Below are 24,689 nucleotides of genomic sequence, written 5' to 3'. Positions count from 1 at the left end.
TTCTCTAACATTGTTACAGCTGTAACTGAGGTTTTAGTATTACAAACCTTCTGTTGAACACAAAGAAAGTTATTTAGGAGATTGTTGGCAACTGACAGTTCTGGGACATCATTGACTATCATAGTCGGAAACATTATTGCATTATTGCATTGTAGTCAACGATGTCCAAGAGCTGTCACTTGCTAACATTCTTCCAAATATCTTTCTTTGTATTCAAAGTAATTTATACAGGTTTAGAAAAAACTTGGGGGGGGGAGTATCCCTTTAACATTAAAATGTTATAGTTACTTTTTGCAATTATATTATTAAAATACAATGTATTCTCCCACCTATAATGACCACTGCCTAAATGTACTGTACAGTATGCAAAGCTGCTTTGCCACAATACAAAATTGTGAAATGTGCTATATAAATAATGTTATTGAATTTGCTGTATTTGCTGCTAATGACACAGAAATGACACAGCAGCTTTAGCACTGTAATTATTAATCTTTCTTCTTGGTTGTAGAAGCATGGCGGTTCCAATAGTCTCCTGGCCCCTTCCTATGAGGGCTATTGGAGCTCAGAATCTGCTCACCATGCCAGGAGGTGTGACCATATCTGGATATCTGCACAAGAAAGGGGGTAGCCAGTTCAGCCTGATGAAATGTGAGTTATCACAGTTCACTGGAATCTGTTACCCAGATACAGATATTTATAATAAACCACATTTGTTTATGACATGAAGCTTAGTCCATGTTTCCATCTGTGGTTTGATTGTGTTAGGGCAAATGTTAAGGAATACATATAAATAGAGTTGCATTCACTCCAATAGCGACTCTGTGCCCATAACTTGCTATAAGGTTGATTATAAAGGCGTCCCTATAGTTCTTATAGTCCATGGACACTCATGACTCCCATTGATAGTCGCCTCTTGAAAATGGCTAATATTTTGCATGAAGTTAAACTTTCTTCAGTTTAGTCGTCAGTGATCACTGTCGCTCTCACTGAAATAAATAAGGTCATCTCACTCTGTTACTACTCATTGTATGCGGTGTGAATGCAGATTAAGGCAAAACATATCCTTTATTAATATCTTTTATGAAAAAGAACTGAAAAGCTTTAAATTGTTGACATTATTGGGCTGTTGAATGTTACTTGAAAGAACATATATTGAGTATCTGCCAATCCTACAGGGCCTCTCCGGTTTGTCATAATTCACAAAGGCTGTGTGTACTATTTCAAGAGCAGTACTTCAGCTACACCACAAGGAGCATTCTCTCTTAAAGGCTACAACAGGTCGGTTACATCAATTCGTCAGAAGTCTTTATAATTGTCCCTGGCTGCTGCCACTGCATTTGTTTAGTTGCAGTGCATATTTATTCTGGTCTTCAGTTTCAAGTGTCCATACTAAGTTTCACATACATAAAAAGTTCACTTGATTGTTGACCACATCCTGTCCACAGTGCATTCTTGAATAAAGTATTAAGTTTCTATTTTACATTGAACCGGTCGTCATGAAGTTTTATTGGCAGCGCTGCATTCATGTCTATTAAATATTCTGTTGAATGTAATTGATGTATATATTTTTAATGTATAAGTAATGCTAGTATGGGCTGACAGGTTATTACTGTGTGAGAGTTTTTCCACTGTGGTATGAAGAGTTAATTAATATTGTCACCTCAGATTTAAAGGGATCTTGCAAAAAATTATTTAAGGCAACAATGTTCAAGCAACACAGATAGTTGACTTGTAAAAATGTGTTTACATGCATACAAAAGTTACATTTAATGCCTTTTATGACATTTATTTGATATTTTACGATTAATCTTTTTTTCTTGTTCAAGTTAAGCATAATAGGCAGTGCTAACTATTTTCTCTAGTGCAGATTTTAATTTTAAATAGGAACTGGGCCTGTATTTGTCACTGTCACCAGCTGATGTGCCCTTCATGCTCAACCAGAGGACACTCCCATCAACATCTGGACTGCCGTTATTATACTACATTTCCTGTAATCCTTTGCCTGGAGTCATTTTTGTTTAATGACCCACACCCGTGTTTTGTTATCTGGTTTGTCTATACGTATTTAAGTCTTTATATCAGGGTGTTTATTTCAGTCATTGCTGTTACATGTTTCTGGAGTTATATATATTTTTTATCTGGTTTCTAGTTTCTTGATGCTTTCATGTTTTAATGTAAATAAATCTCTAACTGCATTTGAATCTGCTCCCTGCCTGGTTCCCTTCAAAACAGAACCACTGACCATTATCAGTTATATTACCTTATAAAGATTTGCCATTAGTGATCAACCACTGTTATGCCATATCTTGTCGCGACTCAACAAAGACAAAACAAACTGTTATAAACACGACATTTGTTGCCTCTAGTTAAAACATAATTACTCATTATTAGGACTTATGTTGTCTTTTTTCACGTTGCCCTGGTGTCTGCATTTTGCAGAATTACACGAAGAAACAACATGCGCTACAAACACAACACAAAAGTCCATAACAGAGTCTTTTACAATGAAAATATACTTACAGACTGTGAATCTGAAGCGCCAGACTGTCCTTGCAAAGTTGTGATGGTTGGAATTGCCCCACTTTTTACAAAAGCTTTCGTGCACTTGATCTCTCCCAGGTTCATGAAGCGATCATCTGTGAAATGCGCTGCACACACTTGAATATTGGGATTGTTCTGTTCTGGAACAGTATTGTAAATAAAATGTAACCATTCGTTTTTTTTATCTCATGGTTTGGAAGGGCAAACAAAGAGGCCTTCTTTTTCACAACGAAACACACAGCGTCTCCACGACATGGCTGCAGCGGCGACAATACAGATTTACAAGTTCTCCCACCTTACTTGCGTATAGATTTAGGCAGTCTTAGTCAAGTCATACCATGAAATGACGTACATCCGTGGGGGTGTGGTTACACAAGGGGTTTCAGGCAGGTCTGGGTGAGCAATAGCTTTTAGATAAATGCATCTTTTGTTTTGACACTTAAATTTTTGCAATTTTACATGTCTTATACATGCATTGGCAACTTATAACACACCAAAGACACAGAAAAACACGTATTTATGTGTTTATGACCGCTTTAACAACTTCTTTGAGCTCAAGATAAAAGGCATGCAGTCCTTCTGTGCGCATTCAAGTAATGCTCTGTAACATGATAGCAGTGCAGAGGCAGAGATAATGGACTTTTTTAGAAACAATGTGTTGGAATGATATGATCTTCCCTCCTCAGCTGGACTTTGTATTCTATGGCGCGAGGACGTGCCTTTCCGGGAGGGGGCGATTATCACAGTTATGGACTTTCGCTTGTGTATTTCTGTTATGTTTCTTTGCCTGTCTTGTTAGTTTTTCATCGCTCTGTTCATTCACTCATTTGTTGCCATAGTCACTCATCACCTGTCACCCCCTCATTAGCCTTGTTATATATACTCTTGTTTAGTTGTGTTCTTGGCCGGTTATCGTTTGGTTTGCTGTTACCTCTTTGTGTCGATTCTCCGTTGTTTTGGATTTTGTAGTTAAACACTTCTTTGTGGATAAACTTCTTTGTTGTGCGCTTGTATAGTAAAAACAGCAGTACACTTGACAATAAGAAGCACACTTTTACAAAATATACACACATATATTTTATGAAAGTATCTTTACAACTTCAAGATTAATGGTCAAAGAAAACAGTTTCAGTTGTTATGTGGCTGCCATTTTGTTTTGGGTGGTTAAAGTCAAAAGAGCTCACCACCAAGTCTCTATGATATTCTGTTTGACTAGATATGATTCGGGTCTGTCGTTTAAAGTCTTTGTAATTTAATTGTATTATTTTTTCATTGTGTTTTGTGAGCAACCGTAATATGAATGCTTCACTTTGCAATCTCCCCTCAAAATGTCAGTCACAATGAAATTTAACAAACATGTTTTGAGGTGTGAACACATAAACATTTAAAATTATTTTTTGAACTAAAAGCCAAAATGGTGTTATTGATTGGCAGAATTTTACGGGCAGCAGAGGAAACAACATCTAGCAATGTTTTTCCATTCAAGATTGTGCACTTCAGTAAGACGCATCGTACGTGGTATTTCTCAGCGGCAAGTGAGGCTGAAAGAAGGGTGAGATCATGTTATGGAATGAAATTCTTAGTATAGTTCTAAATGTATTAAGAATGCATATTACATGTTTTGATTCAGTAAAATCTGACTATGTATTTTTGTCTCTCTGACAGAAATGGATGCAACACCTGAGAAAAGAAATAGATCATTATAATGATAAAAGAGAATTGCAGATTCCAAGGTAAAAACTGTTATTACAATTTAAAAATGTTACTGCTCAGTCTGTGAGAATAAATATGGTCATATTGGCGATACAGTACTGTGCAAAGATCTCTCCAAGAAACCAAGATTCTGTGAAATGGAGTTATGAAATGGATCTCCTGTAGCTCAGTGGTAAGAGCATTGCGTTAACGACACAAGGTTGTGGGTTCGATCCCAGGGGATTGCAAATACCTATGTATAAATGTATAGGATAAAGCAATGCAAGTCGCTATGGATAAAAGCGTCTGCCAAATGCCTAAATGTAAATGTAAAAAATCTATTTTGTTTATCAATTAACCTCTTTTAACCAAATCAAACCAGGGGCCGTATATATTACGCTTCTTAGAGTAAAGACTTTATTTTAAGAGAGTCAAAATTCTAAATGTATCATATACTTAATTCTAGACTTAAGAATAAGTGTGATTTATCAAAGGTTCCTTAGTATTAAAATAGGTCTCAACTGCTAAATCATTAAAGAGTGCCGGAGAGGTATCCTAATCTAGTTAGGAGTAACAAGTTGCCAGTACTTAAAAAAAAAACCTGCACTCGCTTGAAAACACATTGCAATGGTATAATAGGGCCAAAAATGTTGGAATGATATGAAGACAGGGAGTTAATGAAATAATAAAATAATAAATAGTCAAATAAAAACTGTTTGGGGGATTTGCAATTTTGGTGTGCAACAAAGAAGGATGTGATTCAGCACCTCCATTATTTTAATTATGTGTTAAAACTTAACAGTGTGTTAAACTGAGCAAGAAATGTATGTTCTTATTTATAATATTTTTGCACATAATGCAAAGTAAATTTTCAAAACCTAAATTCTTCACTTTTGAATCGAATGTTGCCATCTCTGTTTGAAATATACAACTGCAGGTTACTATATATATTTATCTTCATGGATTGAAGTAAACCAATGTTAAACTAACATTTCCCATGAAATCATACAGCTCAACTTATACAGTAAATCACTATTATAAGCTCACAGCTGTCAATCAGGGGAAAGTAGGCAGATAGTTTTCAACACTTTTTATACTTGCCCAATACCTTAATTTTGGTTTATTTTACCCAAATAATTTATGGATTGCAGCTTTAAATAAAAATTAAATATTTGTAATGTCTTAATTCAGTCACATATCAATAATGCAAAGCTGCTTTGAATTTACACTTGCAGGCTCCTTATTGGCGGAGTCAGAGGTCAAGGCCATTTTGTGTTTAAAGTATTTACATTTACATTTAGGCATTTGGTAGATGCTTTTATGCGACTTACATTGCTTTATCCTATACCTTTCACATAGGTATTTGCAATCCCCTGAGATCGAACCCACAACCTTGCGTTGTTAACACAATGCTCTTACCACTGAGCTAGAGGAAAGCTTTTATTGTTACCCTTAAGACTTAAAGCAATATTTCACTAGCAAACCAAAATTTCCCCATGTTTTTCTCACCCTCAAAGCATCCTTACTGTATATGGTATTCTTCTTGAAGACTTTTGCAGTCAAGAGTTATAATACCACGTATCATTTTACTTCCAAGCGGTAGAATGGGAATGAATGGGTGTCGACTTTTTGAAGCTACGAAAAGCGCATCCATCGATCAAATAACTGCTTGACGCGGATCCGTGGTTTTAGCAAAGGTCTTCTGAATCAATGCATTTGTTTAAGAGAAATATCCATATTTAGGTTTGCTAAAGAAATATCTCACTCAGAACTTAAGAATCAGTCTTAGGCTTGGCTAAAAGTTGCTTTTAGCTTCTTTATAAAAGTATCCCACTCTCAAAAAAGTCCTTCCTGTAGATATTTTTGACACTTAAGTCAAAGCTAAGACTACTCTCAGGAGCATTTCCTAAGAGTTGTCTAAAAGGGACACTCCACCCAAAAAGAAAAATTCTGTCATGAATTACTTCTACTTAAACACAATGGGTTACATTTGAAAATGCAGTTTTCATGTTGCAGTGCAGATGAGGGAAACAGAGATTATAAAAACATGTGACACAGTTGTTTCGACTGCTCTCCCATTCTCCCACTTGATAGCACTAATGTCAGTTCATGCATTCTTTAGATTGCATTTTAGGATACAGAATATTTAAATACTTGCAGTTATTGTTTGACAGCGGAGCGCGAGTTCTTTCACTTTTGCAGTTTTATAGGCTAGTGTTACCCGCAGCAACATCTCTAAGTTACCTCATTGTCCATCTATTAAAAAAAACGGTGTCTTTGCTCCACATTGCCGCGACATAATAAGGCAGAAAGTAAATAAACGCCTAACAGAAATAACACAAGCTGACGAGGTTTTACTCATGCGCAATACATGGATGTAAGTTGTGTGGATGTGCAGCGTTTGAGAAAAGCTTGAAATTGCAAGAAAAGAGCATGTGGAAGAAGAGCATTTTGAAAACGAAAACTCTGTAGACAACCTCTCAGTTAAATTAGGATATCAAAGTCATAAGTCAACAATACTTAACAAAAAACATAACTGTGTGTATCTTGAGACAAAACAAAGGCAATGACATATTTTAAGATATGTCAGGGCAATATATTTTAAATTAAGACAGCTCAAACTTGCATTTTATTCTGGGATTAGTTTTAAGCCTTGTCTGTTAAACCGGGCAACTGTGTTTTTAACTCTTCAAGTTTATGTTGGTTTTATCAGGAATTTCACACACTCTAGCAGTTACAACCTCCCTTTTTCTTTTTATTCATGGCCTCCTGGTGTTATTCTTTATCTGCTGCTGTAACCAAGCATGTTTGCATATTTTTTTCATTTGTATTGTAGTAGTGACGACTTGGATGAAGAGAGTGTCTATGGTCCATTGGAAGAACCTGTGGAAATCAGTGATTTTGATGATAACCCTGAAGCAGGTAGATAAATTATTTAGAAACAGGTACATTTTTATAATTTATAATTAAATTTGATATATTTAATCCATCCATCTTCTTTCGCTTATCCTGGGCCGTGTCGCGGGGGCAGCCCTCCAGCGTGTCCTAGGTCTTCCCCAGGGTGTCCTCCCGGTGGGACATGCCCGGAACACCTTCCCGGGAAGGCAGCCAGGGGGCATCCGGAAAAGATGCCCGAGCAACCGCAGCTGGCCCCTCTCGATGTGGAGGAGCAGCGGCTCTATTCTGAGCTCCTCCCGAGTTACGGAGCTTCTCACCCTATCTCTAAGGGATCGCCCAGCCACCCTGCGGAGAAAGCTCATTTCACCCGCCTGTATCCGGGATCTTGTCCTTTCGATCATGACCCACAGTTCATGACCATAGGTGAGAGTAGGAACGTAGATTGACTGGTAAATCGAGAGCTTTGCCTTGCGGCTCAGCTCCTTCCTCACCACGACAGACCGGTACAGCGACCGCATTACTGCAGAAGCTTCACTGATCCGTCTGTCAGTCTCCCGTTCCATCCTTCCCTCACTCGTGAACAAGACCCCCAGATACTTGAACTCCTCCACTTGAGGCAGGAGCTCTTCCCCCCCCCCGAAGTGGCTAAGCCACCCTTTTCTGACTGAGAACCATGGCCTCAGATTTGGAGGTACTGATTCTCATCCCAGCCGCTTCACACTCGGCTGCAAACCGTCCCAGTGCATGCTGAAGGTCCTGATCTGATGGGGGCAGCACGACGACATCATCCGCAAAGAGCAGAGATGAAATCGTGTGGTCCCCAAACCCGACGCCCTCCGGCCCCTGGCTGCGCCTAGAAATTCTGTCCATATTAATTATGGCCAGGCAAACTTCCGGCAATGCGAACCAAGCTCCTGCTCCAGTCGTACAGGGACCGGATAGACCTTAGCAAAGGGTCCCGAATCCCATACTCCCAGAGCACCCTCCACAAGATGCCGCGAGGGAAAGGTCGAATTCCTTCTCCAAATCCACAAAACACATGTGGATTGGTTGTGCAATCTCCCATGAACCCTCCAGCACCCTGGAGAGGGTATAGAGCTGGTCCAGTGTTCCACGACCGGGATGAAAACCACACTGTTCCTCCTGAATCCGTGGTTCTACCATCGGCCGGATTCTCCTCTCCAGTACTCTGGCATAGACTTTCCCGGGGAGGCTGAGAAGTGTGATACCCCGATAGTTGGAGCACACCCTCCGGTCCCCCTTCTTAAAAAGAGGGACCACCACCCCGGTCTCCCAGTCCAAGGGCACTGTCCCCGACCGCCACGCGGTGCTGCAGAGGCGTGTCAGCCAAGACAGCCCCACAACATCCAGAGACTTGAGGTACTCAGGGCGTGTAAAATATATTGGTAGTTTCTTGACTACCTCGGTGACTTCAGCCCGGGTGATAGACGTGCCCGCCTCCGAGCCCTCAGCCCCTGCTTCCTCAACGGAAGACGTGACGGCGGGATTGAGGAGATCCTCGAAGTATTCCTTCCACCGCCCAATGATATCCTATAATGAGATGAGGTCAAGTTGAAGATCTCTAACCGGGGTTAGCAACCAACACCAGCCCGCCGCTTCTCACCATGGGCAACTCCAGAGTGGTGAAGAGTCCATTCTCTCTCGAGGAGCATGGCTCCAGAGCCCGAGCTGTACGTAGAGGTGGTCCCAACTATCTCTAGTCGAAATCTCTGAACCTCACGCACAATCTCAGGCTCCTTCCCGCCAGCGAGGTGACGTTCCATGTCCCTAGGGCTAGATTCCGCGTCCAGGGATCGGGTTGTTGAGGCCCCCGCCTTCGACTGTCGCCCGATTCACTAAGCACCGGCCCCTTACGGTCCCTCCTACAGGTGGTGGGTCCACGGGAGGGTGGCCCCACATCGCTCCTTCGGGCTGAGCCCGGTCGGACCCCATGGGGGGAGGCCCGACAACCAGGCGCTCGCATACGAGCCCCAACCCCGGGCCTGGCTCCAGGGTGGGGCCCTGGCTGCGCCATGCCAGGCGACGTCACGGTCCTCCAATTACTTGTCATCATAAGGGTTTTTGAACCGCTCTTAGTCTGACCCGTCGCCTAGGACCTGTTTGCCTTGGGAGAACCTACCAGGGGCATATTGCCCCAGACAACATAGCTCCTAGGGTCTTTCGGGTACTCAAACCCCTCCACAACAGTAAGGTGACAGTTCAAGGAGGGGGATATTTAATGTTCAATATATTTAGTGGAGCACAATTTTTTAATTTGTTTAATTTGTTTTTTAATTATTGTTTAGTAAAAATGGTAATTTAGCTGATATCCTATATCAATATACTTTAGGCCTATGTATTTTTGTTTGAGGATGATGGCACAAAAGGTGTATCTCCTTGAAGTTTTTTTCTATCATGGCATTTCCTACTCAGTGATAGAAAAAGCAATAGATTCTGTATACTGTATATTGTCTCTGTTACATTTTAACCACATGTATATCTGCAAAACTTTTGTCACATTTTAAAATGTTTCATAATTACATGATTACACAATATTATATAATTACACAATAAAACACACATTGTGAAATGATAAAAAAAACGTGTTTTGATAGCCAATGGCTGTAATTAAATATCTTTAATATTTTTGCTATTTGCTAATTTGGTGAAGACCATGTTGTAAACTACAAATTTATTCATTTAGATTATATGATACAAGATGAAGACAGTGATGAAGAGGACAACCACAAACAAGACGAACCACCAATTCCACCAGGTCTGTGTTTGATGCTTTTTAATTTCTTTGCTTGTTTGTGTCAAGCATTTTGCATAGGGCGTTTTTGTTCTTAGTAAATTTAGTATTTATAATGACAGACAATTTTTAATTTAACAAATACCTACACTCTCAAAAAGGATGTGTTAACACATTTTTGTGTTATGGAACTTTAACATGTGTCATTTTAATACCGCATGTTATTTCGTGTAATGTGATTGTGTTTTAACTCTTTCCCCGCCAGCCTATTTTTTTAAAAGTTGCCAGCCTATGCCAGCGATTTTTATCATTTTCACCAAACTTGAATGGCTCGGAGTACATTTTCTGTAACAAATACATGGAAAAACAATATGTCCAATGAAAGAACAGAGTATCTGGTTTTAAACAAAAGAAACCGTATTCACCTATCTTCATTTGTTCTTTTTCTCACTCCTTAAATGTGGGTAGGTTTCTTTTTTGTGAAAGACTCTGCCCAGATTACACTCAGAACAATGATTTAAAACCGATAAGATATATAAATAAGATGTAGGTTCTGGGATTTTGTACTTTCTCCCAAAGGTTTAAAGTTAAAAGTTTAAATGACGAGATGACTCGTCAATGGAGGTGAAATGTTTAAATAAATGAAAGGGACCAACACAAGGCTGATTAAAGTTACACTAAATATGATTAGACAGTGTAATGTTTAAGTAATCCAGGAAGGAAGCAGATCCACATGGATAAAGAGTTATTAATAATAAGACAAGTGGTCAGCGGTCTCGGGAGCGGCAGACATTTTGTCAATGGCCTCTGGAAAGGAAGAGCAATGCACAGCCAAGACACACCCAAATGCAGCAACCACCACCAGCAGAGCAGACTCAAAAGGAAGAGCTTCAGGACCAGTTACCTCTGGCAGCACTGGACTCTGGACCCTGGAGACATTGGCCCTCCGAACAGTTATTAGATGGGCATCTGCCAGGTTTGAAACCAGACACCATGACCTTCAACCCACCATCTTATGAACTTCTTATGAAGAACTTCTTATGAAGTTCTAGACTGGAAGCCAGAACGCCTGAAGGCTCTAGTTTGGCACCCATCTTGCGAGTGGGCTCTGGACTGCAGGCCATCTTGCCAGCGGGCTCTAGACTGGCGGCCATCTTGACAGGAGTCTCGGGTGTGATGACCCTGTGGTCAGCGAACCTGATTCTTGCCCCCCTTCCAAAAACATTCTGGGGAAGCTTCGTCCTCTACTTCACCAACTGTAAAAGTAGATCCACTTTGCGCCAGGGCCTGCTCAATAAAGTTGATAAAACTCCCTTGATGATCATAACTGGTAAACAGAGTTCGTAGAGGATCATTCAGACTACACTGGAAAAAAAGAGGGATTTATATGCAAAGCGTGTGTGATGTGCAAGTTCCAAAAATTCCTGTTTATGATCCTCAATGGAGCAGGAGCCCTGGCAGATCAAGACAAGGCGCATTGCTGGGTGCCATCCTACTGCTGGATTAATGTTGTGGTCCGTTGTTCTATAAGGCATACAAACCAAAGATCAACAATAATCGGGGAAACATAGACAGGGTTTATGACACAGAGATGTGGTCAGTTAGGAACATATTGTGTTGTTTTTAACACAACAATTTTAGCTTGTATACAGTGTAACACATTATTGTTGTTTTTTTCAGGTCGTCCCATGGTTCCACCCCCACCTTATCCTCCACCCCCAGTTCCTCACCTGTCTAGAGAAAACCGGCAAACGAAAGGACCACCACCACCGCTTCCTCCGTCATTCAAAAAACCTCCTTCCTGCATACCTACAAACAAGGGTCCACTTCCACCTCTACCATACGCTTCACATTTACAGAAACCAGACATGCACACACCAAACAGAGGTCCTGGTGGTCCCATGGCTCTTTTACTGCCCCCGCCAGGCTCGTTTGCCACAATACCTATTTGCGAGAAAAAGCCAAATAGGTCTCTAGTCGGAAATACTGCAGCTACTTTACCTATTGTTGAGAACTTACAGAAAGTGATTCTAAACCCTGCAAATAAACCACCCACTTCCAGCCACCACTTGGGGAGCAAGTCCATAGCAGAGAACAAATTTCATCTGTCACCTCATCTGTCTTCTCCTCTGGGTAACAAGACTCAGTTGGCCCAGATACCAAAGCCTCCATTACCAATCAAACCTAAACCCAATAGACATTTGGTCCAGTAAGTGTCTTCAGGAGTTCTGTATTTTCTTTCATTTTAAATTATTCCAGAAAACGGTGGAATATATTACTGTTTACACAGCAAATTAATACTTTAATTGCATTTAAAATGTTAAATTTCATTCATGCTCAGTTTCTTCATATGCTAGAAACACCAGCCACATTCTATGATTGAAGTGAATTATTTTTGGTACAACAAACATGTGCTGTATTTACTAATTTTACAACAGAACATATGTCATCAGTCCCTGAAAAAAAATATTTATACAAATATTCATACATTTTATTTCAGAAGAGCATCGCCAGATGGACAAAGTTTTCGTTCCTCTTCAGAAGAAAACTCTTTAAAAAAGTGGCTGCCTCAGAAAAACAGTGAAGAATCTGATGATGATGATTATGAAAATGTAAGCATACTTTTTTACTTAGACAACAAGTTCAAATGTAAGAATATCATTTACAAAAAATGACAAAGTAGCACTTTAAAGATACATAGCATAAACATGTTGAAGGCAAAACATGTCCCTAAAATAAATGTTTGGGTATTTAATGCCCGGTTTCATAGACTAGGCTCAAGGCTACTCCCTGACTAAAATGAATATTTAACTGTCTTCACTGAAAATAACTTGACTTAAAATCTTAAAATATGTCTGTAATATTGTTTTGCCTCAAGATACACAACAGTATTCTTTGTTTATAACAGATTTTGTAAAAGGGACTTTTCTACGCATTTTGCAGACATTTTTTTTTAGAAGTGACTTACATTGCATGATACTTTACTACCTGGGTTTGAACCCATGATCTTCAATTCAATTCAAGTTTATTTACACTAGTCAACGTTTGAAGTGGATCAAAACCTTTCATCAAAGTTGTTCTAAATTCAAAATGTGTTTCTAAGCAATTCGTGCATAACATGAAGTGTGTTATTAGTCTATGTTGTCATTAAAGAAAAGTCATCCTTAATGGCTTTTGAGGGTCTCCAGAAATGATTGTTTGTTTGTCACTAGGTACCAATTGACCTGTCACAGGTGTCCAAAATTGGGAACTGGTTATCATTTAAGGCTCTAAAAACTGCCCTTGAGGTCAGAAAGCCTTGAAAATGCTATGTTTAGTAAGATTGCAGGATTCTGACCTCAACAGGGCCATTGGGATTATGCAAGGAGGCATGACTCAGCGTGTAGTTGCAGATGCAGTGGTGAGGTCTCAAAGTTTCATTTCCAGAGCCTGGAACCGGTTCAGAAGGTCTGGAAGTGCAAGTTGAAGGCATGGTGGAGGCAGGCAATGTGTCACAACACCAAATCAAGACCTGTACTTGACCCTGCATGCCCGCAGAAATCATTTCATGCCTGCAGTCAGCCTGCGAAATTACCTACAGGATGCGACCGGGGTGCGAGTATCCACTCAGACTGCGAGAAGAAAACTCCATGAAGTTGGCTTGAGAGCCAGAAGACCAGTTGTGAGGGTGCCTCTTTCCAATGCACACAAACCGGCACGTCTGCAGTGGGCCAGAGAACAGCGCAGGTGGACACTGAAGGAGTTGGGTACAGTGCTCTTTACAGATGAGTCCTGGTTCTGTGTGGACTTCCTAGACAGGCGTAGGAGGGTTTGGCGTCGCCCTGGGCAGAGAAATTTGCCACAAAATGTTGTACAGCATGACAGTTTTGGCGGATCATCGGTCATGGTTTGGGCAGGCATCTTCATGGGTGGAAGGACAGAGCTTGTCATTATCGAAAATGGGAGTCTGACAGGCAAAAGGTACATAAATGATATTCTGAGACCAGTTGTGCGACCGTATGCTGGCGCCTGGATTATGGATGACAACCCCGCCCACATCTAGCTAGGCTGGTGAAGGAATTCTTGGAGGAGGAGGGCATCTCAAGGATGGAGTCGACAGCCCCGTCACCCGACTTGAACCCTATTGAGCACATTTGGGAGCAGCTACAGTCAAGAGTGCAACTACGTCAGGTCCCTCCAAAAACCTGTGTGGAATTTCAAACAGCGGAGGAATGGCAAACCATCCCTTAACAGAATATCCAAAACCTCATCTCAAGCCATGCACAGGCGATGTGAGGCTGTGATCAATGTCAGAGGGAGTAACACTGCCTACTGACTGGCTGTTTTTTGTTCATGACTTGTTTATTGATCTGCTGTAACATGTTCAATAACATCTTTTTTTTTAACTGTAAAAACTTTCTTTCCTGTTTTGAGTCTTTACACTGACGCTTCCCACAGAGTGACTACAGTACAGTAGACTATCCAGTCCATCACCATTATGACCATTTTGCTGGCTCCTTGAGGCACTCCAATGGCATGACATTGTGCACTGCAATGTTTAAGAGGCATATCTAGTCCATTGTGACTTCAAGTGAAGTACTGAATAACCAACAGTTTTTTGGTTAACTTTTGTTTTAACAAATGTGTGACAAGCCAATTCACAACTTGTCAGAAACAATTATATCTGGGCATCATTAAAAGTGATGAGGAATGAAATCCCATTGATGACAACATTGATTAATAGCAGACCTAAATGTTTATACATGAATTTTGAACAATACCTGTTCTTGTCTTATGACAATTTTTATTTACTTTTTTGATCCACTTCAAATGTTGACTAGGGTATACAGCGCTTTTCACAATGTGCATTGTTCCAACGTAGCTTTACAGGAGCAAACAGGAAAAACTGAAAAGGTAAAACACAGCACAGTGCATGGTGTTTATAGAAAAAGCAAGATCATTCTAATAAATAATATCTAATTAATAAATAAATAAACGCAGTCTCCCAACACTGCCCTGCTGTGGCGAGGAGCCCAAACTTCAATGATTGATAAATGGAGAAAAAAAAACCTTGTGAGAAACCAGGCTCAGCCGGGAGGGCCAGATCCCCTCTGACGTGTCACAGCTGCACTTAGTGACCCCGACCAAAAGCCAGCGAGCAAATATCCACAAGGAAGCATTGCTAATGCCATGCTCTATCCACTGAGCAACAGGAAAGCTTAAGAGGAAATTACACATTGCTCAGCAATTGTTTTTAAATATGTGCCGCGTAAAACGCGAGTGTCTCAAGACGTCTCCGCCATGTTGCCATGTCATACCAACTGGCTACTGTAAACAGAAGCATGCAACGCTTGCTCCGCCTCCAAATTCTTCTGATTGATCCATTGCTTTGGAACTGACATAGATGAGCAGCGCTGCATGTAAAAATTTTAATTATTTTAATCATGCACGTCTGTCAAGTTTTCATAGAAAAACAGAAAGGTTAACGCATTAGAATGGAATAACATGTTCTGTATGAAATGCCCCCTTATAGATATTACTTATTTAACTTAATCGCTTTGGATAAAAAACATCTGTTAAATGACTAAATGTAAGTAAGGAATACTCCTGATTTATACTAAGCCTAGTCTGTGAAACCGGGCCTATATTACTTAACACTAATTTACTAATTTGTTTTAGATTAGAAACTAGTTCAACTCAAATGATGGGTAAATGTCATTTGAATGCAACATTGAGTGCAGATCAAGGGCGGTAGATGAATGGCAGCAGCTCCTGCAGATCACCCTTGTTTTCTAAGGATTCACAATAATTGTGGTTATCTGAAATAATTGCTATGACGACAAATAATTGTGATGAGAGGTTTTTTAAATAATTGAGACAGCCCTAGAATCCAGGTGCAAGACTAAACTAAACTATGATTTTTCGCACTGGCTCTGAAATGCCGCTATCACTGGACAGAGCTATCAAAGTACACAATACACCTTATTTTGGCCCCTATCTTTGAGCTGTTTGTGTTTAGACTTCTGGTGAGCCACTCTAGCTAGATGAGATGAGTGTACTGTTTTAATTGGCTAGTTAATATTTATTTTGGAACCCAAAGGTAGCTATGTGCTACCTCAAGCGTAGAGTGGAGAAAAGTCCCCGTGTGACTGCTGAGGAACTGAGAAAAGATTTGTCAGATATGGGTACTGAAGTTTCTGCTCAGACAATACGGCGCACCCTGCGTAATGAAGGCCTCCATGCCAGAACTCCCAGGCGCACCCCCTTGCTGTCCCCAAAGAATAAGAAGAGTCGACTGCAGTATGCCAAAAGTCATGTGGACAAACCACAGAAGTTTTGGGATAGTGTTCTGTGGACTGATGAACCAAAATTAGAACTGTTTGGGCCCATGGATCAACGCTATGTTTAAAGGAGGAAGAACAAGGCCTATGAAGAAAAGAACACCTTGCCTACTGTGAAGCATGGCGGGGGGTCAATCATGCTTTGGCGCTGTTTTGCTTCTGCAGGTACTGGGAAGCTTCAGCGTGTGCAAGGTACCATGAATTCTCTTCAGTACCAGGAGATATTGGATGACAATGTGATGCAGTCCGTCACAAACCTGAGGCTTGGAAGACGTTGGACCTTTCAACAGGACAATGATCCCAAGCATACCTCCAAGTCCACTAGAGCATGGTTGCAGATTAAAGGCTGGAACATTTTGAAGTGGCCATCGCAGTCACCAGACTTAAATCCGATTGAGAACCTCTGGTGGGACTTAAAGAAAGCAGTTGCAGTGCAAGCCTAAGAATGTGACTGAACTGGAGGCTTTTGCCCATGATGAATGGGCGAAGATACCCGTAGATCGCTGCAAGACACTTGTGTCAAGCTATGCTTCACGTTTAAAAGCTGTTATAACTGTAAAAGGATGTTGTACTAAGTACTAAGATTGAATGTCACTTGGGGGTTGAATAAAACTGATAATGATGTGAGCTCACAAAAGACATTTGTGGTTATTTCATTATAAATGTTATGTTATATTTGTCTGACCTACACGTGCCTCTTTGATTTAATTGTAAGCAGGATGACTGAATGATCATAATCAATGTCAAACCGACCAAAACAATCAATTTCAGTGGGGGTTGAATAATTTTGAACACAACTGTATGTCTTTCTCACACAAAACCCTAAGGCTATGCCATGACTCCACTCCAAGAACAAGACTAATCTACAAACTACTGTGCACAGCTTAACACTAACAGTTCATGCTTGTTGAATAACCTCTTACGATACCCAAGCGTAAGCATAATTAAAAAATTTCAGTTCGATCAGAAGAGTGTGCTCTAATATTTTCAGTGACAGATTAACACGAAATAGGAATCTCATGAATATTCATTCTTGCTCCGCCTATGGTCAACCAAACCTCAGACAGAAGTCTCAACACAAAAATAATGAAGCATAAAGTTGTTTTTGATTGGCTGCAGATGTGTGCAAAGGGTTATGGGAAATTAAGTCCGTGGGAGGGTCCTTGTGGTGACTAGGCGACATCTAGTGGTGAATCAATGGAAGAGCAGAGAACAGATCGTGACAGAGTTGTGGTTTAACTGTCAGTTGTACAGCTGCTATGGTGGAAAAACATGACTCACTTCCCCAATGAATCAAAATAGATTGTGTGGGATTGGTATAATTTCTCAAATTAGCCACTTTGTTTTGCCATTGCAGTAAAAATAGCATCTCTGAAATGTAGCAAATGTTACATCTTGACCCAATTTTGTTACAACATGACAACCCACACAAAATGTTGGCATTTAGTGAACATCACACATTTATACAGTTTTTTTTCTCTGCAGGTGCAACTACCTCCCTCTGTTTTTGTAGACACGACAGAAACGAATAATGTTGAGAGGTAAACACAAGATTTTTGCATATAAGCTATAGTTCAGTGCTTCCCAAATTGTGTGCTCTAACAGCATTTCAGGGGGACTGTGGCTTAGGCTACACATTTTGATTTCATTACAAGTATCATTATACATTTTACTGAAGAACGATTTTTGAAGTGACTATATGGCTTCTGTCATACATTTTGATGTCATTTTAAATGGTATGCTGTGTTATGGATTAGAAATACAATATATTTTATACCTGGCATAATGTAATTGTTTAAAGAGACCTAACATCGTGAGTGTGTGTGGACTTGGTTTTTATATGTTTGTTGGGAACTAAACCCGAATGCACACCAACTCATGGGGACTCATGTAACTGTGGGGACCGAAATTTTGGTCCCCATGTGCACAAAAGCTTATAATTATACAGAATGATATAATAATTTTAAGATAATATTTTTTTTAATCTTAAAATGCAAAAAGTTTTCTAAAATCTTTAGATTTAGGGGTAGGGGATAAAATATACAGTTTTTACAGTATACAACTCATTACGCCTATGGACTGTCCCCACGGAGATAATTAAGTCTGTGTTTAGTTTGTGTTAAGTTTAGCTTTTATTTTAAGATTGTTAAAAGTTTTAGCAATTTGGTATATCATTTTCATTGCATAAGATTTATTTTGTGTTGAGATTTTAAGATCAATTAATTTATATTTTAGTTTTATTTTAGTTTTTGTTAGTTATTATAAGTTTAATTCAAACTTATTTCACTTTATGTTTGAGGCAATTAAAAAAACATCTTTAGTGAAGTTTTTCCAATAATTTTTTAGTCAATATTTTATTTAATTTCAATGCACAGAAAAGTGTGTGTGTGCTTGAGTATATATTTATATATATATATAAAATGTATATATACATATATAAAATGTATATATGTATGTATATAAATATACATATTACTTCCAACAAAGAAAGGATATGGGGTTGAAACTTGTTGTGCTTGTTGTGCATTTTTGTGGGGCCTTAACCCTCTAAATTTGTTTTGTTGTTATACATTTCTAGTTACATTTCTAGCACTGTTTTAGCAACCATCAAAGGAACATGCAATTTTTTTGTACCACTGCCCTCTACTGAAAAGAAGTTGTAAATGCACAACAGCAATATATCAATTTTACACATTGTATAATTGCTACAGACAAATTAATTATCATGTGTCGACTCTCTGATCACAGATTATTCAAAGAGACATACAGCTCTCTACAGAATGGTCTTTACTGCATCCGGAAATCAGGAACAGGGAAGACATCACAGGTACAGAAACCCGCCTTGCAATTATCAGGATGTACAATTGTGGTAGAAAGTTTACATACACCTTGCATAATCTGGAAATGCTTAACGTATTAGAAAAATAAAGGGAACTTTGAAAATTAAGATTTGTTTTTGATTTATAGCTGACCTGAACAAAATAAGTCATAATAATTTGTCTTGCCATAATAATAAAATAATAATAATACTAATACATTTAGTATGTTTTTTATAACCATGTTCAAAGTTTACACACCCCATATTCTTAATACTGTACTATATTACCTGGGGAATCTGTGATAGTTTTCATTTTTGTAATAGCTGTTGAAGAGTTTCTTGTTTTAAGGGGAATTCCATCAAAAAATGAAAATTCAATTATAAATGACTCGCCCTCGAGTGTTTCGTCAATCCCAGTACCTCCATTTAGCTTCAGAACCAAAAAAAGATAAGATGTCGGGGAGCTATTCTGATTCATCCAAAGACTGCATTTGCAACCAACCCCACAAGCTGGCAACAGGAAGTGTGTCACTTACAGACTTTAAAATAGTCAATGGGCTATATGCATGTGTGACTTCCGAGTTTCACATGAAGAACCCTAGGCAGTTTCCGGTTGGGGAGACTTAAAGCAAATTAGAAAATAGTTCAATTTAGCAGATACTGTTAATTGCAGCACACAGCTATGGTATAAAGAAGTGCTGTTCTAGAGTATTTGCAATGATACTTTCACAAAGTTGACATTTCGCTACAACATTCAAATACGGTAGAACGCCACTTCCATACAAAGCAGGGGGTGCTGTGATTAAATTTTCTGCCACGGCAGAAGTTATGTCTATGCTGTGGGCGAGCCGCTTAAGTTTAATGTAAATAAATGAACATGAACACGCCGGTACATGCCCCCGTTCAGCACCAGGACACGTCCCCCTGAGTGATAAAACACGCAGCAAAATGGCTGAGGAAAATCAAGTGTTCCTGGACACTGAAATGTTGCACAGAATTGCGTTTCCTGATTGTAAGCAGTCATCTTGTTGAATGTTTTGCCCTTCATATGGGCGTGCTCCGGTGCAATCACGTGGCGTTCACCTGGTAAAGTGACGACACGTCCATATAGCCAAAGTATAATCTGTTGTACGAAAACTAGCTGCATCTTAACCACCCAAACAAAAACAATGGGCAAACCAGTCACACAATTAAACACAACGCATGCTTCACGGTGACAACACAGAAATCATCACATAACGTTACACATTCTGCCTGTAGACCTAGCCACAATCTCAAATCAAGAAATAACTGTCTTATATTACTGCTGGCCTGCATGAAAAACTCAGAAAGTGGCTTTAATTTCTGGGTTGACCCTGCTGAAGCCCTGCAAGAGGATATAAATGTTCAGTAAAAAAAAGTCTGAAAGTCATCATCGCTGGTGACATTTGACGTTCACTAACATAATGAGACACTTGTGTTGTCATTGTAACAGTAATGGTATTTAAACAAAAACAGTCACGTTATTAATGTTTTCAATGGATATTAGTGAATAGATACATTTATAAAATGTATTATCTTTATTTTTGATAAAATATTTTCATTTACGGAGTATCTATTTAAACAGAGTAATTTTACAAGGCAGGCTGAAAATACGTAAACGCTCCCCTGGCATCACACGGTTTGGCCTCACAGGGAATGAGCAGCAGTTTCAGTGGATCTGTTCAGTGTACATTTAGCCAGCCTGCTCCCGGTTCTCCTACAGTTTCAAAGTTTTAGTTCTCACACCTAGTTTCTAGTCAGTCCACAAGTGATCCAGGTTTATAGTAAAGTTCCTTTCAACTCACAGATTGGTTCTTGGCCTCAAACAGGAGTTTCTAGTCAGATGCCTTCCCATGGAGGAAGTAGCTTTTACAGTGGTACTTTTCCCCAATCTCAATCCAGCTCTAGTAAATATTCATTAGGAGACCCTAAACCCAACTCACCCCAAACGGTTTCCAGAACAACAGCCAGTGTAAAAGGCTCTCAGGGTAGTTCTGTTGCTCCTTTAGGAGCCTTTAGTCAATTGGCCTCACATTGAATAAGTAGCAGTTTCAGTGGATCTGCACAGGCTCAGGGTACCTGAGGGTGCCCAAGGCGGCAATGCTTTTTACTCTAACCGAAAACAGCAGTATTTTCTTTGGATTAAATAGTTAGATGCTATTGATACTTATAAATAGTGGCAGATAACGTTACTACTTTTTTTTACAAGAACATATTACTGTTCTTTAACTTCAACAACATTCACTTCCTTTGTAAATTTGTATGTCCCAGTTCTTTTGCTACGCGCCCACAAAAAGTGTACTAAAAATTCATACTTTTAGTACATAGGATAAGTAGGAGAATTTGGATACAGCAGAAGTCTTTGGGATTGGATCTACACGGAGACCCTTCACAAGCAGGACTGTACATGTTTCATTTGAAATGTTTGTGTTCAAAAGTTGAACGCTTTCGTAGAGAACGTCCCGCCTTATCATACCTTGAGCTTTAGCTCTTAGCAATAAACAGTATACACAGAACAGCTTTCACTCAGAAGTCATGGATGTTATCGGTGACCATTGGTCTATATTTTAACATGTGTGTGGCTGAATTTTAGGGCAAACAGCAGTGAACAGGGACTATGATAAAAGTGAAAGCATGCAGCTCAGTCAAATGATCGTCATTGTAACAAAACACTTCTGCAGCGACTTCGTCTTCTCTGAAGCAGCTATTGAAGAAAATCTATTATCTATTAAAGAAAATTTCTACCTTGAAAGTCAACTTTAAGCGTTGTAACTTTGTAGACATTTTTTTGTACTCAGACAGCAACATTATACACTACCTTTGTTTGAGAAAAACAGATTCGAAGGGTATGACCCCTTTAAAGAAGGTTGTTCCATAACCCCCAAATATGATCGTGTAACATCCTTTTAAAATTATTTTAAGGTGAAAGTACGGTATAGTCCGTCCACAACATAATTTTTGTCATCAGAAGGGTCCGCAGACTGAACGTGTACAACAGGTTATGCGCGAGAAAATGCTGAGTGTCGGACCTGTTGCAGTCCACGCGTATCCATGGTGGAGTATGCTTTGGAAGCTTTGCGTACACGTATGCGCTTGGAGACGGACGTGGAAAGTCAACTATACCTGGCCCTTAAGAAGGCCAAGAGAATCATAAATGTATGATATGGCATTGTGCAACATGTTTACATGTTTTATTTTTGATGCAGGTGCTGGTTGTTTGGGACATGAGCATAAACAAAGCCAGAAACTACAGGCTCTTTGAGGAGGCCAGTATAGCATCGACACACACTAAATCTTTACACTGTTTGTGTTGCTATAATTTATCACACTTTTACATTTGTAGGACCAGAGGGTGTACCTGGAAACAGATGTAACATTTCCAACATTAGCTGCTCTGGTTGAGCACTACTACATTTATGCACTCCCCAGCAGCAACAACTCTTTGCCAAACAATTCTTTGTGCTTACAAATACCTTATGGATACAAACCACCGAGGTGACATCAGCCTTTTACCTGAGTTGAAACACCAAAATGCATTGTGCACTCCATGCTTCAGGTTGTGGTTTGCTCGGACTGTACTGTCTGTACTGTTCTCTGTGGGGATTTTTCTCCCAGTACTCTCTTGTGCACAGTGACATATGCAGATTGTCACCACTACAACGAAAAACAGTTTTTGTGGATATTACTGGTACAACATGTTTATTCACTAAAGGAACCATTTTCCAAACAACTGTTTATGTTAAATACAAATTTGTCCACAAAATAGTCATTTCATTACCTGTGATAATAGTTCTGCAGTTTATTGAATTGTTCTGTTAATTCAATCCAACATATACACAGGCATATCTTATGCCTTAGAAGCTATAAACGTATCTATTTACGAATAAGTTTATAAAAAATTATGTTTTTAGGCATCTGAAGTAGAACACGCCTTAAGATCGTGTTCATATATGCCATGTTTGGTTCGGTTAAAACGAACTCTGGTGCGATTGCGGTTAAATTTGTGTAAGTGTGAACGCTGCCACTCAAACAATGGTGCATTCTGAACAAGCGGACCGAGAACCCTGAAAGGATTGGTCTCGGTCCACTTTCAAATGAACTTTAGCGCAGTTCGATTGAAAAATGAACGCAACTCGGACCAAAGACTTCGAACCGAACCAAAATCAGGAACTGATAACAATATACGACACGAAAATCAAGTAATTTGGTAATATGAAAGGAAAGTTATTATTAGATATGTGCTTGCACATGTAACGGATGACTTCCTGGCGCCGTTTTGACTGCTTTAAACACTAGCGAGGTACCGGCTGGCTAAAAATACTCTCATATGCGCTGAGCATGTATAACCAGCACACAGCTTTGTTTTGGATGTCCGGTAAATTCCGTTTTAAAATACAAATCATAAAATCTTCTCAATCACGTTGCGACGTTACACGTAAACTGTTAGGTTCGATTATCTTTATGTTCGTTGTTAAAATGCCAGTCTGAACGCCATGCGAAACAGGACTAATTTTTTTTTTCTTTTTGGTCCAGACTCCAAAAGAACCGAACTAAAAATGTTAATTCTTGCATTGTGACAAACAACCTACGTTTTCATAGGAAACAGCAGAATTCACAAAAGTTAAGTCGTTTGCATCTTTGAAATCTTATCATTTATCATTTTTATTGTAAAACCGTTAACTTTGTTATGTTTGCCTTCTCACATCTCACTTCACAGTTGTCATTCAAAACTGAATCTGTTTCTGTTAGCGCCCGTCTTCTGAGGTCGACGTTGATCGATCTGGGAGTTCAGAGGTCCCATGTCAGACTTCGAGTGCCTTTCCAGACATTTATGATTGGTTTTGAGGTGGAAATATTCTAAATCACTTGTCTGGAATGCAGCATATGCTAAATGTTCCCTCTCTGTAGCAGGGTGTCATTATTATAATCGCCCATACAATGATGCTTTGACATTGACTGCAATGTAAAAAAAAATATTCTTTAGGATTAGTAAATATTACTCATGCAAATCAGTTAAATTTTACTTACATATACTAGGTAGCAAAGTAAACTACATGTAAACTTCTTGAATCTACTCAATAAGATTGAGGCAAAGATTTCCACTCAATTAGATTGTATATGTTTTATTCTATGTTTTTAAGTAAAGAGTACCTAAATTTATCAGATATGAGTCATGACACACTAAAAGAAATTAGATAAAGTCTACATAATATTTCTCAATTTTAATTACTTATAAAAATTGAGTAATATTAGTTTATATAACCAACAAAAATGGTCAGAAACAGGAGATCACATCAATTGCTTTTATTGACCAATTAACAAATGACTACAAAACCCCTTTTTGACAATGAACACAAGATTCATTTGATGTCACCATTATTGTGATCAGTGTTCACTTTAGTTGAGCTCTTGACTCTTGCAGGTAACAAACTTACTTATCTTTAATCAGTCACAGTTGTGTTTCACGTGTCACACTTCTGTGTTACTAACAAAAGAGTTTGTTTGCAGTAGTATAATATGCTACATAATATAAGCTAATGAATATTTAATATTTAAATGTCAATTTAAAGAGTTTATGAAATCGAGAAATATTCTATAATGAAATGACAAAATAAAGTTCCCACGGCATGTGCCAAGTAGAACTTTG

General features: G+C 39.2%; 1 protein-coding gene across 4 annotated transcripts in view; it reads left to right on the top strand.

The window, feature by feature from the left end:
* sh3bp2 (SH3-domain binding protein 2) overlaps positions 1 to 24,060 on the top strand; it is a 36,648-nt gene extending 12,588 nt beyond the window's left edge. For 3 of the 4 annotated variants that reach the window (XM_056735876.1, XM_056735875.1, XM_056735873.1), the window contains exons 2-13: positions 509 to 648; positions 1,176 to 1,278; positions 3,976 to 4,093; positions 4,207 to 4,274; positions 7,070 to 7,155; positions 9,836 to 9,907; positions 11,564 to 12,092; positions 12,384 to 12,495; positions 17,689 to 17,744; positions 18,952 to 19,030; positions 22,249 to 22,308; positions 22,386 to 24,060. In XM_056735876.1, coding sequence (XP_056591854.1) covers positions 513 to 648; positions 1,176 to 1,278; positions 3,976 to 4,093; positions 4,207 to 4,274; positions 7,070 to 7,155; positions 9,836 to 9,907; positions 11,564 to 12,092; positions 12,384 to 12,495; positions 17,689 to 17,744; positions 18,952 to 19,030; positions 22,249 to 22,308; positions 22,386 to 22,541 — 1,575 coding nt within the window. In that variant the 5' untranslated portion in view covers positions 509 to 512 and the 3' untranslated portion in view covers positions 22,542 to 24,060. The remainder of the gene's footprint in view (positions 1 to 508; positions 649 to 1,175; positions 1,279 to 3,975; positions 4,094 to 4,206; positions 4,275 to 7,069; positions 7,156 to 9,835; positions 9,908 to 11,563; positions 12,093 to 12,383; positions 12,496 to 17,688; positions 17,745 to 18,951; positions 19,031 to 22,248; positions 22,309 to 22,385) is intronic. The other variant, XM_056735874.1, reaches the window with a different exon arrangement.
* Positions 24,061 to 24,689: the final 629 nt, after the last annotated feature.

The sequence above is a fragment of the Triplophysa dalaica genome, chromosome 22 (genome assembly GCF_015846415.1).
Source record: "Triplophysa dalaica isolate WHDGS20190420 chromosome 22, ASM1584641v1, whole genome shotgun sequence".
Classification (NCBI taxonomy): domain Eukaryota; kingdom Metazoa; phylum Chordata; class Actinopteri; order Cypriniformes; family Nemacheilidae; genus Triplophysa; species Triplophysa dalaica.
This window is presented reverse-complemented; position numbering and strand designations above follow the sequence as displayed.